At 41.5% G+C, this 23176-nt stretch overlaps 1 protein-coding gene across 7 annotated transcripts in view; it reads right to left on the reverse strand.

Annotated features, from left to right (window-relative positions):
• Nucleotides 1-392: 392 nt before the first annotated feature.
• Nucleotides 393-23176, reverse strand: part of SMAP2 (small ArfGAP2) — a 79840-nt gene continuing 57056 nt past the window's right edge. For 6 of the 7 annotated variants that reach the window (XM_070260327.1, XM_070260326.1, XM_070260328.1 and 3 more), the window contains 9 exons: nucleotides 16759-16892; nucleotides 15438-15523; nucleotides 14393-14471; nucleotides 10770-10856; nucleotides 9658-9739; nucleotides 8532-8641; nucleotides 7591-7756; nucleotides 6856-7172; nucleotides 393-1740 (listed from right to left, as the gene is read on the reverse strand). In XM_070260327.1, the coding sequence (XP_070116428.1) occupies nucleotides 1615-1740; nucleotides 6856-7172; nucleotides 7591-7756; nucleotides 8532-8641; nucleotides 9658-9739; nucleotides 10770-10856; nucleotides 14393-14471; nucleotides 15438-15523; nucleotides 16759-16892 (1187 nt within the window). In that variant the 3' untranslated portion in view covers nucleotides 393-1614. Of the gene's footprint in view, nucleotides 1741-6855; nucleotides 7173-7590; nucleotides 7757-8531; nucleotides 8642-9657; nucleotides 9740-10769; nucleotides 10857-14392; nucleotides 14472-15437; nucleotides 15524-16758; nucleotides 16893-21768; nucleotides 21865-23176 lie in introns of those variants that run through there. The other variant, XM_070260330.1, reaches the window with a different exon arrangement.

Raw genomic sequence — 23176 nt, forward strand, 5'->3', positions numbered from 1 at the left:
AAAGGATATGAATACTGGCAGCCTGATCCAGAGCTCACTTTCTTAGGCACTGTGCGATCCTCTCACTTACGTCTCAAGTATTTAAAGGAGAACTCAAAGGAAGGCAGGAAGGGGGCTGTCTCCGCTTCTCCATCTATTGGGGGGGCGTGCTTCAAGTTTCCATCTTCTGAGACTCTAGCACGTGCAGATCTCCACGGTCCATCAGCTCACAACTCTAGACACCCCTGGAGAAAGGCCCCCTTTTGGACTGCCGGAGCGTGGGCCTGGCCCTTGGGTAGGCCCAGGATGGAATTTTTTTAAATACAGAAAGGGAGGGAACTGCCCCTGGAAAGCAGAACAACTGGTGTAAATCACCCTCCTCCAAGAGTGACACACAGTAAATCAAGCAAACAGTCCTTCCCTGCAATGTTTATTCAGGAATTGACACACACACGGGAGAAAGGCAACCAGGAACTGTGGTTCCCACAGGGGAAATCTTTTAAGCAAAGTTGTCTTGTTTTAATTTTCCAGTGGGGTGAACAATGACTGAGAGGAAAGGTGGCCAGGCGCGCTCCCTCACACACCTGGAACAGGTGGGGAAGCAGAGCAGCCGGGACACACAGGCATGAAAGAGTGATCGGCAGCCTGGGAGAGGGGAAACGAGAGAACCATCGATGAGACTGCAATTTTTTTGACTATAAGAAGAACTGACAACAGTTTTTAGGCTGTTGATAAATTAACTCCTCTCTGTTGCAAACCTAAAACTAAGAAACAAAAACAAAAACACCCAAAGCAGATGGGGAGAGAGAGAGGGCGGAATCCACACATATATGCACAAGCAGGACACTCGTTAAGGTCTGCATTCCCACTGGAGGGGCTGGTCCTCCAGCCTCGGGGCCAGATCCTACTGGAGGCAGGACAGAGGTGGGGAAAGGGCGTGTGGGACCTTCATAAAGTCTTTGGTGCTAACAAGGCTGACCGAAGCAGCAAGTCCTGAAGCCTCAGGATCCAGAAAACAATTCGGGGCAAAGCAGAGTAGTATTTTTGCTCATTCTCATAGGAGGAGGTTGCCTCACCCCAGGGGTAGGGCCAACCTGATCTGATATCCATGGAGAATTTAATTTGATTTCAGAACTTTCTTCATTCCCATAAATCATGCGAGCATGATGCCTCCCTCTTCAACCAATAATTTAAATATGTAGAAATAGCTTATAGAAGTACCTCCAAACCCTCCCCTCTTTGCCTAAAACAAAACACCTACAGACCTTTCTGAGAGTCTGACAGGAGGTTTAACCTTGTGGGAAAGGTACTCAAAGGTGTGCACATTTCTCCCGCAGTTTAAGTGCCTTCTGCCAACAATTTCTAAGGTGCTGGTGCCAGGAGAAGACTGGGGCTGAGGCTGGGGAGGAGGTCAGGACGGCTGGGGGACATGTACAACATAAAGCAACAGAGAGGTGTGCGTGTTCGGCAAGTGGCTGGGCTGGGCGGAGTGCCGAACCCCAAGTGACGGATTGAGCAATTTCTAAACCAAACAGAGATTGGTAGGAAAAGGGGATGGGGCTGGGGGAGTAGGGTAAAGAGGAAAACCGGGGAGAGAGGGAGCTGAGGAGTGGCAGCCATACGGGTGTCCTGTTTTTATTTCCACATCTGAGGGCTGAGAGTCTGGTTTGCTGCCTGTCCGTTCCCGCCATTCATCGACTGTCCATAGCTCAGCATGCCATTGGCTCCACAGAAGTTCATCCCGGCCATCTGCTGGGTCATCTGAAAGGGAGAGAGGAGACTTTGAGGCCAGGCTGTGGGCATGCAGCCAGTTCGTGCAAAAGGCAGGGTAGGAGTCCTTCCGGCTGTGGGGAGAGGAGAATCAGACAAAGGGAAACCACTGTGGTATATGACGGCGCTGAACCCGGTTAGATCACTTCAAGGACACCAGAGCACAGAAAGGAAGGACTTTCCAGAAGGAAGATGTAGACAGAGACCAATGCTCTGGGAGGGAAGGAAGGAATCCTGGACTAGTCAACATAAAAGCAGCAGGAGAAGTTATTATCTTTTTCCTTGCCAGTCTCTCATCCTAAATAGCAGGGCCTATCGCTAACTTGCTGTAGCCAACCCTGAGTATAAAGAGAAGCCCCCAGGCCAGCGCTCCCGTCATCTCCCGCAGAGAGTTATTACTGTCAGCCTGAGTGAAAGTGCTTATGCACGCTCAAGCAGGACAAAAAGCAAGAGAAAGAAACTGAGCTGCTCAGAGCGAACAAAGGCAGGCAAAAAAAAAGACCAATGGGGCTTCAGTGTATAAGAAGGGAAGCTCCTGGGAGAAAAGTTAGTGGAACAAGGCCTGGGTGGGGGCTGGGGCCTCTTTATGAATTAGATTGAAAGACTGGCCTCTGGCAGTGAACAGAAGAAACAATTTATCACAGAAAAAGGCCTTAAATTTTCCCAAGCCTGGTATACTTTCCGTATAAGTTCTTTTTCTTTAGGAGAAGGTCTATTTTATTTCTACCAACTTTTAAAGAAAATTTCAAGCTTACAGAAAAGTTGAAAAAGTAGTACAATGAAACTTATATAACCCTTCCTTAAATTCACCAATTGTTAACATTTTGCCATATTTTATAAACTTTAAAAAAATTTTTGATGAGCATTGAAAATTACAGATCTTGTGACATTTCACCCCTTAATCAGGAGGCATCTCTTAAGAAAGAACAGTTTCCTAGAACCACAATACAATTAACATGTTCAAGAAATTTAACATTAATACAATATCCTAAAATACATGTCATTTTCATATCTCCTTAGTCTCCTTTAATCTGGTACAGTTCCACCACCACTATCTTCTTTTTTTCCTGACATTGTTTTAAGAATCCAGGCCAGTTATTTTGCAGAAAATCCTTCAGTTTGGATTTATCTCATGTTTTCTCATGATTGGATCCAAGTTAAATATTTTTGGCAAGAATTCTATGTAAGAGATATTGTGTCCTTCTCAGTACAAGATACCAGGAAGCACATGATATTGATTTGTCCCATTGTTGGGAATTTTATGTTTATCACTTGGCTAAGGTATTATCCATCACGTTTTTTTCATTATAATTAATGTCATCTGAGGGGTCCTTCTTTGAGAATGTGTGACTACCCTGTTCTTTCTACAATTATGAGTCATCATTCTTCTGTCAAGAAGGCTTTCCCTCCCTCTATTCCACATCCATCTTTTAAAAATATCACTGTGGACTCATGGATTTTTTTTCCTTCAGTGTGCTATAATCCATTAGTGTCATTCTTTTTGATCTTCAAATTGTCCCATATTTGGACAGCGGGAGCCTGCAGGAGTTGGCTCATGTGGCCTTTTGACATGTTCCAATCAGTTTTATAACACTTCATTACTTATATAAATAAACATGAAAGAATAAAAATAAGTGAATTAAAATCCCAAGTATGAAAGCTGGAAAAAGGAGATCAAAGTGAGTGAAGATAACCCAGAAATTGAGGTAGAAAACAGAAAAATGTAGAACTAGTAAATAAATCAAAACGCTGTTTTAAAAAAAATAAGTAAAATAGACGGACCACTAGCTAACTTAAATGAAAAAGCGGAGAGGGGAAAGGCGAGCACAAACATACAAAATAAGAAACAACAAGGGAGGGGCCGGCCTGGTGGCGCAGCGGTTAAGTTTGCACATTCTGCTTCGGTGGCCCGGGGTTCACCAGTTCAGATCCCAGGTGCGGACATGGCACTGATTGGCAAGCCATGCTGTGGTAGGCGTCCCACATATAAAGTAGAGGAAGATGGGCATGGATGTTAGCTCAGGGCCAGTCTTCCTCAGCAAAAAGAGGAGGATTGGCAGCAGATGTCATGTCAAGGCTAATCTTCAAAAAAAAGAAATGACAAGGGAAAAACAACCGCTGAAACAGGAAACTAAAAAATCATGAGCCTGCTTGGCACAACTTTTGAGAAAGGAATTTGAAAACCTAGGTAAACTGGATAATCTAGGTAAACAGAGCTTTCCAAAACTGACTTCCACAGAAGACACAGAGAAAGCTACCAAAGAATTACTATAGAAAAAAGCAAAAGGACCATACAATTTCATATGGTAATTCTACCAAATCTCCAAAGATCAATACTACATAAATTGTTCCAGACCACAGAAAAAGGAAAACATGAAATTTTTTTGTTTTTAAGATCGGTACCTGAGCTAACAACTGTGGCCAATCTTTTGTTTTTTCTGCTTTTTATCTCCCCAAATCCCCCGTGGTACATAGTTGTATATCTTAGTTGCAGGTCCTTCTAGTTGTGGCATATGGGACGCTGCCTCAATGTGGCCTGACAAGCGGTGCCATGTCCGCACCCAGGATCTGAACCCTGGGCCACCACAGTGAAGCGCATGAACTTAACCACTCGGCCACGGGGCTGGCCCCGAAAATATTTTTTATAAAGCAATTATAATCTTGATACGTAAACCTGACAAAGACTGCCCGTGCATGCACTCGTGTGGGTGTGCACACACACCATGTGTCTGGTATTCCTCTGCCTATCTCTTTATTTTCCAACTTTGAATCACTTTGTTTCAGCTGTATTTTTTGTATCTAGTATAAAATCAGGCATTACTTTGTGAGCCAATTTGAACTTCGTTTTCTTTTAATGGAAGAGCTGCTTATTGCTATGACTGATATGTTTGATCTCAATTCCATCATATTATATTTTTATTGTTTTATTATATTTGCTGTACTTCATATGTCTTCTATTTTGTTGTAAAAAAATTCCTTTGGTATTCATGAAGTTCCATATTTTTGTTCTAGTGATGACCTTTACTAATACTTTCCGTCTTTGATCTCATTTATTCCGTTCCCAAGCTTCTACCATTTGGTTTGTGAGCTTATTACGTCCTTTGACTTCCACCTATTTCCTCTGCAACAATTTATTCTACTTTCCCCTTTTCTTCTCCTTTCTCCTCCCATTACTTTCAGTTGTATCGTATTTTAGTTGTTTGTCAAAATACAACATATGTTCTTCCACCCTTGTCATTACCTTTGTTTTAGTCAGATTCTCAATTAAACATTCACTCACCATCAGTCCTTTTGCCAAAATGTCCCCAGTCCTTAGATGGATGCAGCTTATCTTCAGGTAGATGCCTCAGGAAAGGCTTGTACGTATGATATTCTCTGATTTCCTGCATATTTAAGATTTCTTTTATAGCCTTGATACCTAAAGGATAACTTGGCTGACTATGAAATCTCGTCTCACATGCACCTGAGTGTCCTGAAAATACTATTGCCATTGTTCTCTTTTTGTATGTTGTTGTTAGGAAGTCTGATGTCAACCTGAGTGTTGTTTTTTCTTTGGAAATGACAGATTTGGGGGGAGGAGAGATGAGGAGAGGGCTGGTGCCCTGAGAATTTTCCTTGTTCTATGAAGTCCAAAAAGTTTACTGGGATATGTTAGAGTTGACCATTTTGGGTCAATTTTTACAGATACACAGTGGCTTCTTTCAATATTATATTAAAGTCTTTTATTTCTAGGAGATTTTCTTGTATTAGAGTTTTAAATAGTTTAATTCTCTTCCACTATGTTGTTTTTCTTCATTGGGAGTCTCCAAATATAATTGTGTTAGGCCTTCTTTGCCTAATTTCCATCTTACTTTCTCTCTGATTCCTTTTACTGTTTTCTATATTTAGTTTTCATTCTCTTAGCTGTTTCATGCCTTTCTTCAATGCCAAATATATCTCAGTTGACTCTATTCTCCTTTGGCCAACTTGTAATTCAGTCTTCATTTCTAAGATAATTGTGTCTTTTTAAAATTTCTTTCCTCAGTTTACCAAACTTTCATTTCACAATCTCCAGCTTTTTGTCCATGTTGGTTCTAAGTTTTTGAATTTCTGATTCAAGCTGTTTTGTCTTATCTGCAGTTGTTTGTTAAAGCACATTTAATTCACATTGGTGGACTGTGTAACAGTTTTCTTCTGCTTCACGACTGTTTTTTGGTGGAGAATTTTCATTTCCTGAAATGTTTTGATTTTCATTTTCTATTTTCTTCTCATAGTAGTGTTGTGTGAGTGTTGTCTGCCACTTTCTGTTTACTTTGTAGTGCCTTATTTTTCTGAATCAGCGATAACACAGGCAGGTGTGAGAGTTTTGGGATGCTTACTAGATTTCTTAGTTCAAGAGCGCCCTCTTCTGTTAGTATAGTGAAATGATGGGGGTGTATCTTCTGATTTTGTGATTCTCTATTCCACTTCTCATTTATTTTCCCTTTACTACCAGGTCTCCAAACAACACCTTCTCCTTCTAATTCAACCCCATTTCCCCTAGAAGCAATGCTTTTCCAAGGCTATCACCTACAATCCTATATATTTCAATCCTTTTTTTTGATTCTCCAAGTAACCGTTACTGGTTCTAACCTGCCAGGTCTCAGACCTCTTAGCATATCTCCAATCAGGGTAGGTCTTCACTTTCTAGGGAGTGATTTTATCTGTGTTCTGTCACTTCTAGCCTCCTGCTCCCTCTCCTCTTTTCACAGTCTCCCTGGGATGCTGACTCTGCTGGATTTAGGTGCCATGTAATCTGAAGTCTGTAGTATTTTCTACTAGATGCAGTAGTCGTGGATTGCATATGGGTGGTTTTATCTGCACTCCTATTTTATCTGTACAGGTTTTTGTTTTTTTCTCGATGAATGTGTGGAGAAATTTAGATTTAGGCAGTTACTCTCATTCTACAGGAACCCAGAATTCCTCAGATATTCTGACATTAGATAGACCTTCTAGGGAAAAAAAGCAAACCTAAGAATGTCTCTGGCATTATCTCATTTACTTTCAGGATTCAAAGGATAAGAGACAGACATAAGGTGGAAGAAAAAGTGCCAAAACTCTCGTCCTGAGTAAAATGGGATAGCTTACCTGAGTAAGGTTCCATTGCAGCTGCTGAGCTGGCTGAACCCCATACATAGTCTGGGGCATAGCTGCCATGCCTGCCATGTAGCCAGCCTGCTGAGTGGTCATCATCCCATTTGGTACACCCATCATTGATGCCTGCATGCCACCCATATAGCCTGCAGGCATGGCCATGGGGGCAACCATCCCAGAGGCTCCAGGCTGCGGTACCATGCCTACTGGTGGGGGCATCATGCTCCCCATTATGCTGTTCGGAGGTGTGACCCCAGGGAAGCTGGGGTAGGCTGTGGGATATGCCATCTGAGCAGGAGCCATGAACATTGCTGCCGAGAAAACACACATACAGTTCTGTTAGAGAGGAAACCACACAAAATCAGTCCAAACTCCCACTGGCTACTCCTTTCTAGCTAGAATTTCTCAGGACTACTCAACCTAGAATGCTCTTTTACACAGAAAAACTGTTAGATTTCCTCTAAGACTTGCAGTGGCTTATCAAGGGGCCGCTGGCCTAGCCACTTCCCTTTAGACTTTGCGGAGGTGTGAAACCAGACCCCAAGTATGGCTCTGAGTTCTAGCTATCTGCAGATATTTTGTGGCTTCACAAGAAATATCATGTTCAGGCTTGTCTGCAGTATGACATCCTGGCCCCCAAAGCAAGTGCCCCCATTTTAACAAATAATTCCTGCATGTAAGTCCTCGCATCTCTATCTGGCATATTGCCAGGACCCCCATGAACTCTACCTTGGGCAGGCATTTGAGGCGTCTGGGATCCATACAGCGAAAGGATGGAGTCTTTAGAAAGCTGTTTCTTGCCCGTTTCTTCTGATTTGCTCCCTGGCTCCGGAAACAGGTTCAGGTTTTCAGGAACAGAGCCAGCACTCCCTGCGGTTGGCATGGAACCCACAACCTTACGGCAAAGAGGGCAGAGGGCAAATTGGAATGGTCCTCATGGGATCTCTGCAAGGACCGCCCTCATCTCTCTGCGGCTTCTAACATTCGCAGTAAGGATTCACGGCTCAAGCGAATCGCGTCCTGACATTTTCACGATACAAATATCTGAAAACACCTGATAGTTAAGCTCTGGTACAATTCTTGGTCCTTTGGCAAAACAACATGATTTGGCGAAAAACAAACAAAGAAATAAAAACAACCTACAAATGATGCAGCCAGAGAGAACTGAGTTTAGATCCCAGAGCAGCCATTTACTGGTTGCATAATGAGAGGCTAAGTCATATAACTTTTCTGAACTAATGTTTCACCTATTAAATATCCATTTTGCAGGGTTGTGGTGAATATTTTAAATTATAAATGAAACATACAAAATCACCTAGCACCGTGCCTGGTACATTGCAGGTATTCCACAGATGGTAGCCATTAAAAGTTTCAAGTCTTTCATAGCTACAAGTTCTCTGGCAATAACTCAGGCTGAAGAGCTGACCCGAAGTATCAGCCTTTATAATTTGTCACACCTTCAACAGAAGCCCACTCTTTTTGGGCAGGAAACAAAATGGAATGAATAGTAATCTTAGGCTGTATCAGAGATGACACAGTGTTCAGGGAAGAATCAAGAAAATCAAAGTCCAATTCTACCAAGGAAGCATGACTTGGGTCCATGATTAGGTTATCAAAATCACCCTTTTCAGAATGCTCTCTAATCCTCTAAAGGAACCCACAAGACTCACCTTTCTGGAAACCGAAGAAGAGGGGGACGGAACAGAGGCCAAAAGATCTAAATCCTTCTCTAGGGTATTGCTGGTCTTACTATTTGCAGCGGAGCAGGACACAGGAGCATCTGGAAAGAGAGATCACAGTTAAAATGGAGCGCTGCTCATTAAGCCCATGCCTTCCTCCTATTCTGGACATGAAGCAGACAGGGAAGGCCCACATGCTCCATCATGGACCTGGAAATCTTGACTTTTCTGGAACCATCTAGCTTGGATGGGGCATCTAAAAGGAGGCCTCACCCCACATTCCCAAGAGCACGCTGGAGAAGCCTGTAGCCCAGCCATCAGGCCCAGGACAGCAACAGCCCAGGCCTGGAGGCTGCATCAGCCCCACAGCAAGGGGGCTGGCTGGCTCCCTGCTGGCTATTTGAGGGGCAAAGCTGCGTAGGATTCATTTTCAGAGAGAAATGAAAGGTATAGAAATTAGAAGCCTAAGTAGCCAACAGCCTAAATCAGCGGAAATGGGCTGAAACAAAGGACAGCCAGCGGTACTGTGAAAGGTTCAGACTAGACTCTGTTTCTGACAGGGGCAGAATCACTAGCTCAGGGTTTCAAAGGTTTGGGGGAAAATGACCACAAGGTAATAGGCCATCTCAGAAACAGGTCTCACCTGAAAAATGAGAAGGACGGGGGCAGGGCTCACAGGCGCTGGCTTAGTAAACTTGCTAACGTTTAATGAGTGCAGGCACGAGGCTAAGAGTTTTAGAGGCATTATCTCCTTTCGTCCTTCCAACGACACCTCTGAAGTAGACTCTTATCACCCTCACTGCACAGATTAGGAAAGCAATGTTCAGAGAATGAGGAAGCTACCCCGGGTCACACAGATAGCAAGTGGCAGAGCTGGGACTCTGGCTCCAAAGGCCATGTTCTTAACCACAACATTTTACTGTCGCTCTGAAAAATCTCACCATAAACACTTCCTGAGAACAACTGCTCAGATGTAAAACAACAGGAAGAACAAGAGAGAACAATCTTAGTGACGAAGACACAAACTGAAGACTCTTGTCTCTGCCTATCCTCCCAGGGTCACAGAGAATTCATCAAAATTTGTAAGATTATGGGAGTGAAAAATTCTAACTCTTACCAAGGCCCAACAAATCCATGACAGGTGCTGTGGATTTCGGGGAGCTCTTCCGAGGTAGCTGTGGATCCTCTTTTTTCTGTGGCTAAGGTGAAAATATGTTATAGAAAGAAATAAGCAGGTGTTTTTGAAGGCTTTTCCCCCCTCTCCATTGTAAAGCCACAGGTATTCCAGTGGCATGGTTGCTGTTATTCAGAGACAAGACTCAGGAAGCGTCAGGTGAAAGAATCAAGTCAGGAGGCACGAGGGCATAAATCAAACCTAAAGTGAAAAACAAAGATATCATCTGTGCCTGTCTGGCTTTCTGAAGAGACAGATCTTTCTGAAACCGAGACAACCACAGATCGGGGGATCCCACAGAAGTAGCAGTTTTTGGTCCCAGGAAAAGCCAAGACTAAAGGTAGGTGTCTGATGGTACAAGAGCCGAGAGCCAACAAATCTCCCAGTGACTATAAAACCTTTAATACCAAAAGGGAGATCAGTAAAGACCACCTAATTCACTCTGCCAAATCACTGATGACTGCGATCTGTGGACGATTCAAAATGATGATAAAAGGCGCTTCCTTAAGCAAATAGCAAAAAGTCCCCTCTCCCAAGATTCCAAGCTCTGATATTAGACTATCTACTACTACAGCCACAGTGTGTCCTGTGGAAAAAGAAAGCTGTCTACTTCAGTATGATAGAGCAAGAATACAAAGAAGGGATTGTTTAAAATGGATTAGTATGGCCTGGCTTCTGGACTGTTCTTAACTGCAACAGGAAGATGAGGTACAGAAAGTCTAACGAGAGAAGGACAACGTAGCATCTGCTCAGAAGGTGTCACACAGCCCTGGCACTCTGGCATGGAGCGTGCCTCTTGCTCAGATGGGGCAGATGCAGGTCCCAAGCTCCCATGTGGCCCCCAAGAGAAGTGTTACAGAGCGGATTAGGCAGCAAGAAGGCGATGGGAAAGCAGCACAAACGGCAGCAGCTGATCTCATCTAAACATGGACCCTCCCTCCCCCTTGAGCCCCAGGTGCCGTGCTGCAGTACGCTATCAACCCCACACCCCCTCCCCTCCACACACACCAACACACTCGAGGCCATCCACACAGTGCAAATCCTGGCCCACTTACCATTTTAACTTTCTCAAAAACAACAGGTTCCATTTTTTTCTCTGGAGCTGGTTCATTCCCTCTTTTCCACTTGTCATCTTTTTCTTTCTATAATGATTTAATAAAACAAGACAAAAAACACAGGCCCCAGGGTGACTAACAGTTCGATAAATTATAATTCCACATGTCTAAAAAGGACACAAAAAGTCCCTATTGAATTTGATGCAGGAGTCTGATGAACTTGAGGGTTTCTTGGGGTGGGGCATGAGAGCTGGCCTCTTCCACATTAGCCTCAATGCCATAAGAGACATCTTTCAAATGTCTGAAGCACCTGCCCTCCTTGTTCTGGAAATGTGCGGTCTGGGCTATCTACAGAGGTTGACGTTTCCCCAGTTTGCTGCCTTTTTTTGACGCAACTTTAACTTGCTCATTCTTTGAGGGGTTCCCCCTCATCTTGCTACACCAGTCAATAAGTTCATGTTCATCTTACTCAGCAGATCCTTTGTGATTTTATAAATTCAATCATAAGTTCTTTCCATCTTCATCTCCTTTTTAAAAATCAAAAAATAAACTGTAATTTCAAGCTTAAAGATTAGGGGGAAAATCAAGGAAATAAGGCAAAAAGGAGAAAAAGGATTAAAGTATCCCTTTTAGGGTATCTGAGTGAGTTGCCTGTATAAAACCAAAAAGCACATCAAAAATAAAATATTAGAAAGTCTCTCTCAGTTTTTGTTACTTTCAGAGGCAGTTTCATAAGACTTTCACTGATTATAATGTTATTGGTCACATTTTTGACATCAAATATCTAAATGCAAAACAGAACCCCAAAGTGAACTTAAGAACACAGGCATATAAAAGGAAGTATAGCATATATATGAAAAAATGGTCAGCCTTGCTAATGATCAAAAAGCGAAATTTAAAGTGCATTTTAGGAGGAGAAAGAGCTTAATAATAATACCTAATGTTGGTAGGGATGAGGTAAAACCAGCACTCTTATACGCTGAGAAGACAGCGTAAAACAGTACACCTTCTAGAAAGCATATTGGCAAAAGTATGAAGAGACAAATACTGAAACCTTTTGACCTAGATAATATCTTATCTCGTAATATATTTTAAGAAAGTAATCCAAAATATGTAAAGGGTTATATCCACCAAGAAGCTCATCCCACAATTCTTTATGCTGAACAAAAACTTAAACAACCACCTTTATGCCACAGAAAGAGAATGACAAAATAAACTGTGGTCTAGCTACTCACTGAGAGACGCAACAATTGAAGATTATGGAAACTACATAAGGAACATAAATAACATAAAATACATCCTATGTTAAGTTGAATGAAAGCAGGAGACATTCTTTCTTTCTTTCTTTCTTTGGTGAGGAAGATTGTCCCTGAGCTAACATCTGTGCCAACCTTCCTGTATTTTGTATGTGGGACACCGTCACAGCATGGTCTGATGAGTGGTGTGTAGGTCCGCACCTGGGATCCAAACCCACAAACACCGGGCTGCTGAAGCAGAGTGTGCGAACTTAACCACTATACCACTGGGCTGGCCCCCAGGAGACATTCTGAATAACTGTATTATAATTATGCCTCCAGAAAGTAACTACGTAGAAAAAAAGAGGGAACACACCAAGATGATAATCACTCGTAAAGATGGTAAGAGTAGGCATGGATTCTCCACTTTAATTTTCATATTATCTCTAAAATGATATTATAATCACAAAGAACACATGCAGCTATGTCTGCTTCATACACAGTGTAACATTTTAATGCAGAATACTTTATTTCTTGAAGTGAAAAGCGTTTTATCTGTCCATTAAAAAAGAATACTCTTTAATTAACAAAGTCAGTTTCTTTTCAATTTGATATTAAATGTCTTCACTTAGCAAATATTAGTCCTTGGCATATAAGTCTTCACAAGAATATTAAAAACAATCTAAATACATCAAATAAATATTTTTGAAATAGCTTTTTGGTAAACAGGAGGTACTTCCTTCCTAAGTGAAAACATTTCCTTCCTCAGTGAGTGAAACAGGCTGTTTTCATGGGTACGGTACACCAGTGACACAATTATGAATGAACACTGTCTTCACGTGGCAACTCTTCCCTCCTCCCTCACTCTCTGGATCGCCTCGGATACCCTTTTCTGACCTCATCTGATTTCATACCTTCTGATACAAGGAACAGAGCTAAGCAGACAGGCCACAGCTTTCTACAAATAAAAGGAAATGTGTGTGATTTGGTTTCAAATGCTTTTTGATGATGCCATCCAAGCTGTAGCTGTACACTGGGTTAATTCTTTCTTGGGCCAGTTAGGATAACTTCCAGGTCCCTTTTCTGGATGAGGTAAGAGTCCTTCAGACTAAGTTGAGAAGAAATTTTCTTTACTAACTACATGTATTACCTTGTACTTGCTTGCTTTGAAATTTACCTACCAGTTAATGCCCCTTTTCACAACACCTCAAAAGATCAACCTGGAGCTGATTCCAATAAGCTTGATTTTAAAATACCTGGAAGGGCTTAGAGCCCATGTAAACTTAGTGATTTCACTGGCTAGTATATCCTCCATTAAAATAAACAGATAGATAGATAGATAGATAGATAGACAGACAGACAGATAGATAGACAGACAGAACCTGTGCTGGAACTGGAGAATTCCATACTCTCTATACTTCGGCTTGAGAAATAGTCCATCATTCGTAAGAGAATTTCCTGTAGAATCTTATCAAAGACTTTTGAAGTTCTAAATAGTCATATTTATTGGTTCTCCTTTAGTTATCATTAGTCAGGCGTGCTTTCTTCTTCCAGAAACCATGTTGTATTTCCTGCTGTATGTTATACTTGTCCTAGTTATCATACACTGTATTTCAGATTCTAACCACACGCCCAGGTTGGAAAGTGTACTTGGCAACTGGTAGTCTCCTTCTAAAACCCTTCTCAGGAACAAGGGGCCCATTGGCAATCAGTCCATCAACTCACTAGAAATATACACTGGTCAAAATGAAGGAAAGTCTGGTGATTTAATTACACCTAATTTTGTTGACTTCACTTACAGAAAAAAATGTGTACACACACATATGTATACATACATACATATATACACATACATTTTATTCTATTTGATCTAGTATGCTCATCATGTCTATTTGAAGAACTAATTTGGAACTGGGGATCACTAACATCTAAATATAGATCAAGGCAAAGAAGTCACTGATGGTTTGCCCTGTCCATCCCTGAGGCAAAAGTTTGATCCATGGTATCTCATGGTCTTGAGTCAATAACTGGCTTTTTTTTTTTTTTAACAGTTTTTTTTTTCCTTTTTCTCCCCAAAGCCCCAGGTACATAGTTGTATATTCTTCGTTGTGGGTCCTTCTAGTTGTGGCATGTGGGACGCTGCCTCAGCGTGGTTTGATGAGCAGTGCCATGTCCGCACCCAGGGTTCGAACCAACGAAACACTGGGCCGCCTGCAGCAGAGTGCAGGAACTTAACCACTCGGCCACGGGGCCAGCCCCAAATAACTGGCTTTTTTTCTACTTTTGTATTTTTTTTTGGATAGCTTTGGAGTATTTTAGTAGCTGTTCTTCAAATTCTTCCCTAGCATGATTAATAAGCACACAAAACTTGAAAGATTTACAACCAACCCTAAAGGCATTGATGTCCAGACTTCGGTCCATGTATTTCTTCTTCTCATATTTATCTCGAATAAATCCCTCAACAGCTCTGCAAAAAGCTTCTTAAGGATAAATCAAACAAATCTTTCCCACAATGTGACTATAAAAGGTGAATTTATATCCCATGGAAAATTGTTCTCCTCTCTCCCTCCTGCCTGGTTTCCATACGGCTCCTGTCTCTTCACATGTACTTTCTCTGACCAAGACCTTAAAATGCCTCCTTCACGGGTATGGCAGGGAATCACCATTTCCTATAATTTTCGTTCAGAGTAATGATAGCAGCAAATGAGATTAATCTTCATATTGACATCAGGGGAGCTTGGCTGTTATAGAATACAGGTAAAGCAGTCAGTTACCTATTTCAAAGCTCTTAGGTCACAGGCCTTAAACAAAGGCACCTGAGTGCCCCTTAAAAATATAAGCTCTTGTGCCCACTGCCAGATTCTGATCAGTGGGTCTTCTGCAGGGTCTCAAATCTGCATTTTAGCAGGATCCACCTGCACCCACTAAAAAGCAAACTAACAAGATCGTCTACAAACCACATTTTGAGAAACACCGCCTTTAGGGGGTTTGGTTTTGTGAGCTGGGTACTATCCCCTGTTGAGGGGATGGCAGAAGAAAGTTATGGATTAACTAGTCAACAACAGTTAATTCCTTCACATAGGACATAAGAAGGCCTTAAAAATGAATGGTAGTTTTGCTGATTCAACATAGCACAGAAAACTATTCTTTTCATCAAAGACCCAAAAACTACTGGAGATGTCTCTTTACGGAAGAATTCACAGTGAACCACTGCAGTCTTAATTCCTGAATGAGTCTTCCCCATGAGACCCACCATTCTGACATTAGAAAGTATATAGGCGTTCTATGTCTCGGTTGCAGGAGAGAGCAAAAGCAAGACTTGGACTAATCCATATAGAGATGGCCCAGTCAGATCATGGGTCTTGACTCCTGTGTGACTCTCTCAAAACACCAAAATACCACTCAGCCTTATAAGTTGCTCCAGAAAAGATACGGGTCTATTTGAGGCCGCCGAAAGGTCTCAGGAAGGTAGGCTTCATAAAGTCGGTTTGCCTTTCCATTCCCCATCTCTTGCATGCACTGTAACCAGAGACACGGAAACACAGAATGTCACATTAGGAAGGAAGTGAAAAATGTCTCCCCCAATTGCAGCATTTTACAATTGAAAAACCAACCTCGAGACTGGCAGAACCAAGACTGAAACCTGGGTATTCTGATTACTGATCCACGAGTCCCTCTACTCTGCTCCCAAACCTTTGGCCCCCCACAGGTGTCTTTCCCACCTCCCACCCCAGTACCATTTACTGAGAGGTTTGTCTCACTAGATACAATTAATTCAGTAATAATTCAAGATCCCATTTGAAAGTCCAAAACACATAGCTACTAATAAAAATGTCTACTTGGCAGGCAATAATCAGGCAATAATTACAATTTTGAGCTTATACTATTAATTAACCTATTCAGCTCTATTACCAATAAATGTGTTTCCCATTAGGCTTTTAAAATAAACTCCTTAACACTTGTGAGGGACAAATCCAGAAATCTTTTCAAATCTTCAAATGCCCAAGTATCTCCATGTATGCAATTTCCTTCATAAGAGACAGTAAAGTATAACTGAAAAATATAACTAACCTTTCAGACTTTTAGTGAATCTATAAAAACAGTTTAACCTCTAAGGTCATTTTCTGGTTAAGAATAACCTCTTATTTCCATTACCAACTTTACCAACTGGTTTTCTTTGCAGCTTCTCTTCCCTCACCCTCCCCAATTTTTTAAAAAATTACTTTTTAAAAGTTTCAATGCAGGAAGAGAAGGGAGAACAAGGAAGCCACATCAAGGTGCAGATCTTAGGCCAGCTGGACTCACTAACTTAAGTCTCTCACTCCAGCCCACCAACCCAACAGCAAGCAAGATTCATATATGCATTTTAGCAGTAAAATATTATTATAAGTTTATAAGTTGGAGGATTTTTTTTTTTTTTAGTGAATATCTAAAACTACGAATGTTAGATCTGCAAATGCCAAGGCTCGTAGAAAATGATCCAAAGATCCCCTTTACACCTTCACGGACCCATGGGGTCCTGGACCACAGACCATTTGTGTTTTGAAGGAGGTAAATTATAGGTAGAATAACTTGTATCTTAAATAGAAAGACTAAAAATTTCTCTGTTAAAGTATGAGGATGTGACATGAGTGTTTAACAACTAAACCTTTCTTTATCATCACCTTTGTGCCCACTTTGAGCGAAATTCCTCTGGAACTGCTTCTACACGGAAGCACGAGAGCGGCCGACTCGCGCCCGGGCTGTGTCCGTACCTGAATCTGTTCCTGAGTCCACTGGTCGAGGTTCACGGACTTTACCCTGGATATGTGCACCCCCAGATTCCTGTGGATTCCAGCACATCGAATACAGATGAACACACCGATGTTCCAGGAGGCCCATCGCGGCCCTGTGAAGGTCAGGAACACGGCAATAAAGTACACATTAAAACAAGAGTCAAAGCCTAAGCTGGACCATTTAGATCCTCAGCCGTTTCTGCTAGAACATAAGTGAGAGAACCGTTACCACAATGACCTTTATTGGTTTTGTTCATTCCCCCATGGACCGGCTTTTTTTCAGTTTAGTTCTATTTTTTTTAGTTGTACAATACTGTGGTTTTAGTATCTTCACACAGTTGTGTAACCATCACCACTATCTAATTCCAGATCATTTTCATCACCCCTAAAAGAAATCTCAAACCTGTGAGCAGGCACTCCTCCGTTCCTCCCAACTCCTCCCCCTCAGCCCCTGGCAACCACAAATCTTCTTTCTGTCTCCATAGATTTGCCAATTCTGGACATTTCACATAAATGGAATTATACAATATGCGAGCATTTGTGTACGGAGCAGCTTTTTACAGTGACTGATAACATGAGTGTTCAAATGCAGACATTGTCATAACAATAAGTAATAATACTGTAATTAAATAAAGAAAAATCCCAGGAGAACAGTGCAAAGCCATGTCACATTCTGTTCAGCATCTTATATGAACAGCCCCCCAACTCAAGAAACTTTTCAATGGTGGTAGGGCCTGGATTCAGTTTTCCTAAGAGGAAAAAAGATACAGACATGTCATGCCAGCCCAAGGCTCACCTGAAATTTAAAGCTTTGTTTATCCTCCCCTCCCTACCAGGCCTATAAAATATGCATCCAGATTAACTTAGGATCCTTTACCCTTGGGCTAGTGTCCCTACTTTACCCAACTATAGAATTATCTAGATTCAAGACTGTCAAGTAATAAGGATGCTTATTACAATAAAAAAGGAAATCTCAGATTTTATTTTTTTTTGGTGAGGAAGATTGGCTCTGAGCTAACATTCATTACCAATCTTCCTCTTTTTGCTTGAGGAAGATTGTCCCTGAGCTAACATCTGTGCCAATCTTCCTCTATTTTGTATGTGGGATGCAGCCACAGCATGGCTTGATGAGCAGTGTGTAGGTCCGCGCCCGGGATCCAAACTGGCAAATGCCAAAGGAGAGTGTGCGAACTTAACCACTATATCACTGGGCCGTCCCCTCAGATGTGTATTTTAATAAAAAACTGTTACACAATTTCCCATCCCCTGCTGACTTCGATCACACTAATAATCACTCTGGAAAATTATCAAACTCCTCTTCATAATTTTTATACAGGAAAAAGGCAACTTACTTTTTATACAACACCTTTCAAAGACTTACTGAAAAAGCACTGATATTTCCTTCTCCATCATTCCACTAGGCAGAAATTTACCACATAAAATAAGCATGACATCACAGTTAGAGGTTGCAATAAAGAGGTGAAAAGTCACAAATTGATTTTCTACAGAGATAAACAGGACCTGCGTTTCTAACAGCAAAAGGCACAAGACTTGAGTTCTGCCAGACACAGACGATTATTTGGTCGGTCTGCAGGTTTGGCGGCAGTTTTAATGAAGGAATGCTAGAATCAGATGGCAGAAAATTATTCTTACAAGTTTGAATCCATGATTGTTATAAATAAGAATGTAATTTTTTGACAAAGGTATCACTCAGATCCTAGGGCGAATTACAAATACAGAGGGTCAAATCCTCCTTATAACCACCAGGTGGTGTTCTCTGCCTGAAATTTTATCCCAACACCCTCTTATTGCTTTCATCTTGATCTAAAAAGACCTTCGGTCCCTTCAAATCCCTGGATAGATTTGCACAGTAGGCCTGCCATATAGCTAATAAACACATGATGATTCACACATTTCCTTCGGGTGGTGGGGAGCTACATAAACACAAAATGAAAAACCTAAACACACGTGAACAAAGTTTCTTAGGGTGCCGTATGTCTGTTTGGGGTTACAATTTTCATAAAGGAACTCAGATAAGATCTAAGTTATACAGGATTAAAAACGAGACCAAAAGTTAATATTTCATGTTTCTTTACCATTTTCCCTTTGCTCTAGATCCCAGAGTCTAGAACTCATGATAAGATAGTTAAAATATATTTGTTTGCTAACAAGACCAGAAGCCAAAAACACTAATTAAAAGTTAGCCGTGGAATGTTACACTCTTTGCTTCCTGGCCCTAAATCTAGAGAAGGATATTCCCAATCATCTAGGCCACTGTCACAACTATGGAATTTCTCCAGATTCCATTCCAGAGTATTTAAAGTCTCTTTGCCTCTGAGGGATACAAAGACTAAGATCTGATTTTTCTAAAGCCACTAAACAAGGCTTCAGTACAGAACACAGGCCATGATATTTTCATGAGAAGTCGGAGGAGAGCCGCCACTGCGGTCCTCCCACACCCTTCCCACCACCTTTTCCCAGGGGAAGAGTGGCAGTTCTATCTCAGACACTCCGCCTCCTTTTAGTTTTGAGCCGCCAGATTTGTTAGTCAGTAACTGCATGCTCCATAAAAGATTCTGAAATTGGAGAAGAGGAAAACACAAGAGACAAAAGCTACTTAGATGGCTGAACACGTGGGAAAATGGTGTAGTTATTAAAAGTACAGTCTTTGCAGCCAGAAAAGATTTAGGTTTGGATGTCAGCTCCATCAATGATTAGCTGTGTGGCCTTCAGAGAGATACGTAAACTTCCTAAGCCTCAGTTTGCTCATCTATAAAATGGGGACAATAATATCCACCTCACAGTGCTTAGAACACAGAGGGATAATCATAAAAGAGAGCTACCTATAAGAACATGGTATAGAATGAGACTTCCAGAACCCATTTCCCATTCATCTCCTTCACTGATTAGGCCTGTTAACTCAATCATATGTATATACCAACACGCTGTGCAACAGCGCAGAATGCTTCTTTTTAGACAGGAATGTGAGTTCTAGTCCTAAAATGTCAGAAGCAAAACTGACTAACTGAATATCAGAAAGAAGAAATTTACCCTGAATCCAATTTCAGTCTTCTAGAAAACATGAAATTTTAAGCAGCTTCCTTTATCTCCCTCAAAATACTCTTTGAAAATGCACTACCTGGACCCCACGTGTTCCCCTTCTCTGCTATACACCCCCGCCCTGCCCTTGTGCCCACACATGCCTCCACCACCCACACAAGGGAAGGCTCAGAGCTGCCAGCCTGCCATGCTTAGATCCCGGAGTATCTGGTGTTTCTGCCACAGGGCCAGCCTACTTAAATTTGGTACGCTTGCAAAGTAAACCAATTGTTCAATACACATTGGTCATGGCAACCAAGGAGAAAATATAAAACATACCATTTTGAAGTTGCAAATGGAAGAGACTCTGAGAGACAATATTCCGAACAATTCTGAAAGCAAGGAGGATAGACAAGGGATATAAACTGGTAGTGATCAGCATGACAGAAGAACAAGGTCATGGCTAAGTGAACATATTCAACAGGAGCCTCAGAGCAGGCTCAGGAAGCATTCAGCAATATTAAAATTAACATATAATAAGTAATTATTATGTTAATTAATATACTCTCTGTAATGCACTCTGCAATAAGGAATCAGTGGAAATGAAGGCAGTATACGGATTTGGTTGATCTATCAAGAAATCGACTGTAGGAAGTACTAGCCAGCCCACTGGCAGGGAAATCTGGGTTTACACTGACTAGTTGCGTGTGTTTTGACACGTCTTTCTAGGGCTCAAGTCTCCATTTGTAAAAGAGGAAGCATATAAGTAATATCCAGTTTACATCCAACTTCTGCACAGCTCCTACCAATGGAGTAACTACCGCTGCCCTGCGGCACGCTTCCTTGCTGCGCAAACTGCCCCCAGCAGCAGAGCTGCCAGGCTTCAAAGGGTTATGGGTTTGAGAACGCAGCAGAGAAAAGGAGAACTAGACTTACAGATAGCTTGAAGCTACTGTTAGAATAATGACAGCTTGTTGACCTCTAAGTTCCAACAAATAAAGGTTGAGAAAAAAAAAAAACACTGATAAATTAATGGCTGTCCATTGAAAAGCTCTTTGACAGGAAGGGTCAAGGAAGGGAGAGAAAATCTCTTCCATCTTACACTGAGGCCCTGTGGAATCTATCTTGGAAACTTCCAGAATTTATCCATCCATCTCTACCTAGACCTCATCTCTCACCCATAAGCATTCATTCTTTTAGCATTATTTATTGAGTACCTACTATGTGCCAAGCACTCTGCCTGCTAGGTACTAGGGATACAAAGGCAGAGACAACAAAGATGAGAGCCCCCGGTCAAAGGGCTCATGGACTAACAACGAATTGGTCTCCAGACTCCTAGCAGAATAATCTTTCTAAAACACAGAGCTGTACAGATCAGGCCCCTGAATATATATACCTTTCATGTAGTCTCATATATAGAGGTGAAAATGTAGATTGGTGCTAATTTTCTGAATGGCATATGCCAAACAAGATATTCCTAATCTTCTGCCACAAAACCTGCTCTTCCTCCATTCTTCTCCATCTTAGTCAATTACACCTCCACCCATTCAACTGCATCAGTCAGAAATTTATGCATCATCTTTGATATCTCTCTCCTTAAATCCCCATATTTATACCATCACCAAGACCAAAATAGCTTTCAAATCAGTCTCTCTCCTCTCCATCTGCAACGCTATTTCTCTAATCCAAAGTCACCAGATCTCTTAGACTATAATGGCTCTCCACTTTTACTTTTATATTCCCTTCTCTTCCATCCCAGAACCAAAACCATTGCCCACAAAAGAGCCAGCCTGAGCTCTTAAAGAAGCAAAAGCCACCTTGTCACTAGACTGCCTAAAACCCTTCTATGGAAGGCTTCCTTCTAGCACTGTTCAGTCAGAGAGCAAAACCCTAAGACGGTCTCCAAGGTCTTCTATCATCTGGCCCGTGCCTACTTCCCCAGCCTCTCACCTCCTATGGTACCAGCCTTCTTTCATTTCCTCAAGGCACCAACATCTTCCTTCCTTAGGGCTTCTGGCCTTTGTACACGCTGCTCCCACTGCCAAAAAAGCTCTTTGCCCAACCACCATCCACCACTTGTAGCCTGGTCATCTCCTATGCATCATGAACGTCTCAGCTGAAACGCTTCTTCCTCAAAGGGGCCTTTCCTTGGCCCCTCAGTCTAAACCAGATTATAATCTTTCTCCCATCTTTTCTTCTGGTTTTTACATTTTATTATGGAAAACTGTAGACACACAAAAGCACAGTATAATTCACCACCAGCTTCAGCAATTATCAACCCCTGGCCAATCTTACTTCAGCTTTACTCCCACCCACTTTCCCTCGCTCCCAACCCTGGAATATTTTGATGCAAATTCCAAATATCATACCATTTCCTCTGTGTCTACTTCAGTATATATCTCTAAAAGATAAGGCCTTTTTACAAATTATAAACTTTCATTTACCCTTTACTTTTTCTTTCTTAGTCATACCCCATTTTATCATATATTTATTTGTGTGAGTGTTTAACAGTCTTTTCCACTAAACTAGAAGTGCCAGAAGAGCAGAAAGCAGATCTGTGATGTTCACTGTATACTCCCAGGGCACAGCAGTTCCTTGAATACAGCAGGGAGGCAAAATTTGTTTAAAAATTAATTAAAAGTAAGTAAATCCTTTGACTATCCCCCCCCCCCCGACTTGTAAGAACTCATCAAGGAAACAAGAAGTCAAATATACATAGAAATATATTAAGAATATTCATTAATACATTAAGAATGTTCTAATAAAAACTAGAAACCTTCTGGGGCCGGCCTGGTGGCATAGTGGTTAAGTTTGTGCACTCTGCTTCAGTAGCCTGTGGTTAGCAGGTTTGGATCCCAGGCACGGACCTACGCTCTGCTCCTCAGGCCATGCTGTGGCTGCATCCCACCAAAAAAGTGGAGGACGACTGGCACAGAGTTACCTCAGCAACAGTCTTCCTCAAGCAAAAAAAGGAAGATTAGAGACAGATGTTAGCTCAGAGCCAATCTTCCTCACCAAAAAAAAATCAGAAATATCAACAGATTACATAAAGGAATTACAATATCACCACACAATAGGGAGAAAATTTTGTAGCTCTCTATTTAATATAGAAATATCTCCATGTTACAGTAATTTTAAATTTCAGTTTTAAAGCAGTATACACAGAACAATTCCATTTTTGTTTAAGAATGTGAATAAATGTATATGTATACACAAAAAAATGTCTAGAAGAATATATGTAAAATATTAAAAGCTATTATTTCTGGGTAGTGGGGTTGTGAAATATCTATTTTCTTCTCTATATTTTTACAAACTCTCTGAATTGATTGCAATAAACTTGTATTACTTTTGTACTATG

Source organism: Equus caballus, chromosome 2 (assembly GCF_041296265.1).
Source record: "Equus caballus isolate H_3958 breed thoroughbred chromosome 2, TB-T2T, whole genome shotgun sequence".
Lineage (NCBI taxonomy): Eukaryota > Metazoa > Chordata > Mammalia > Perissodactyla > Equidae > Equus > Equus caballus.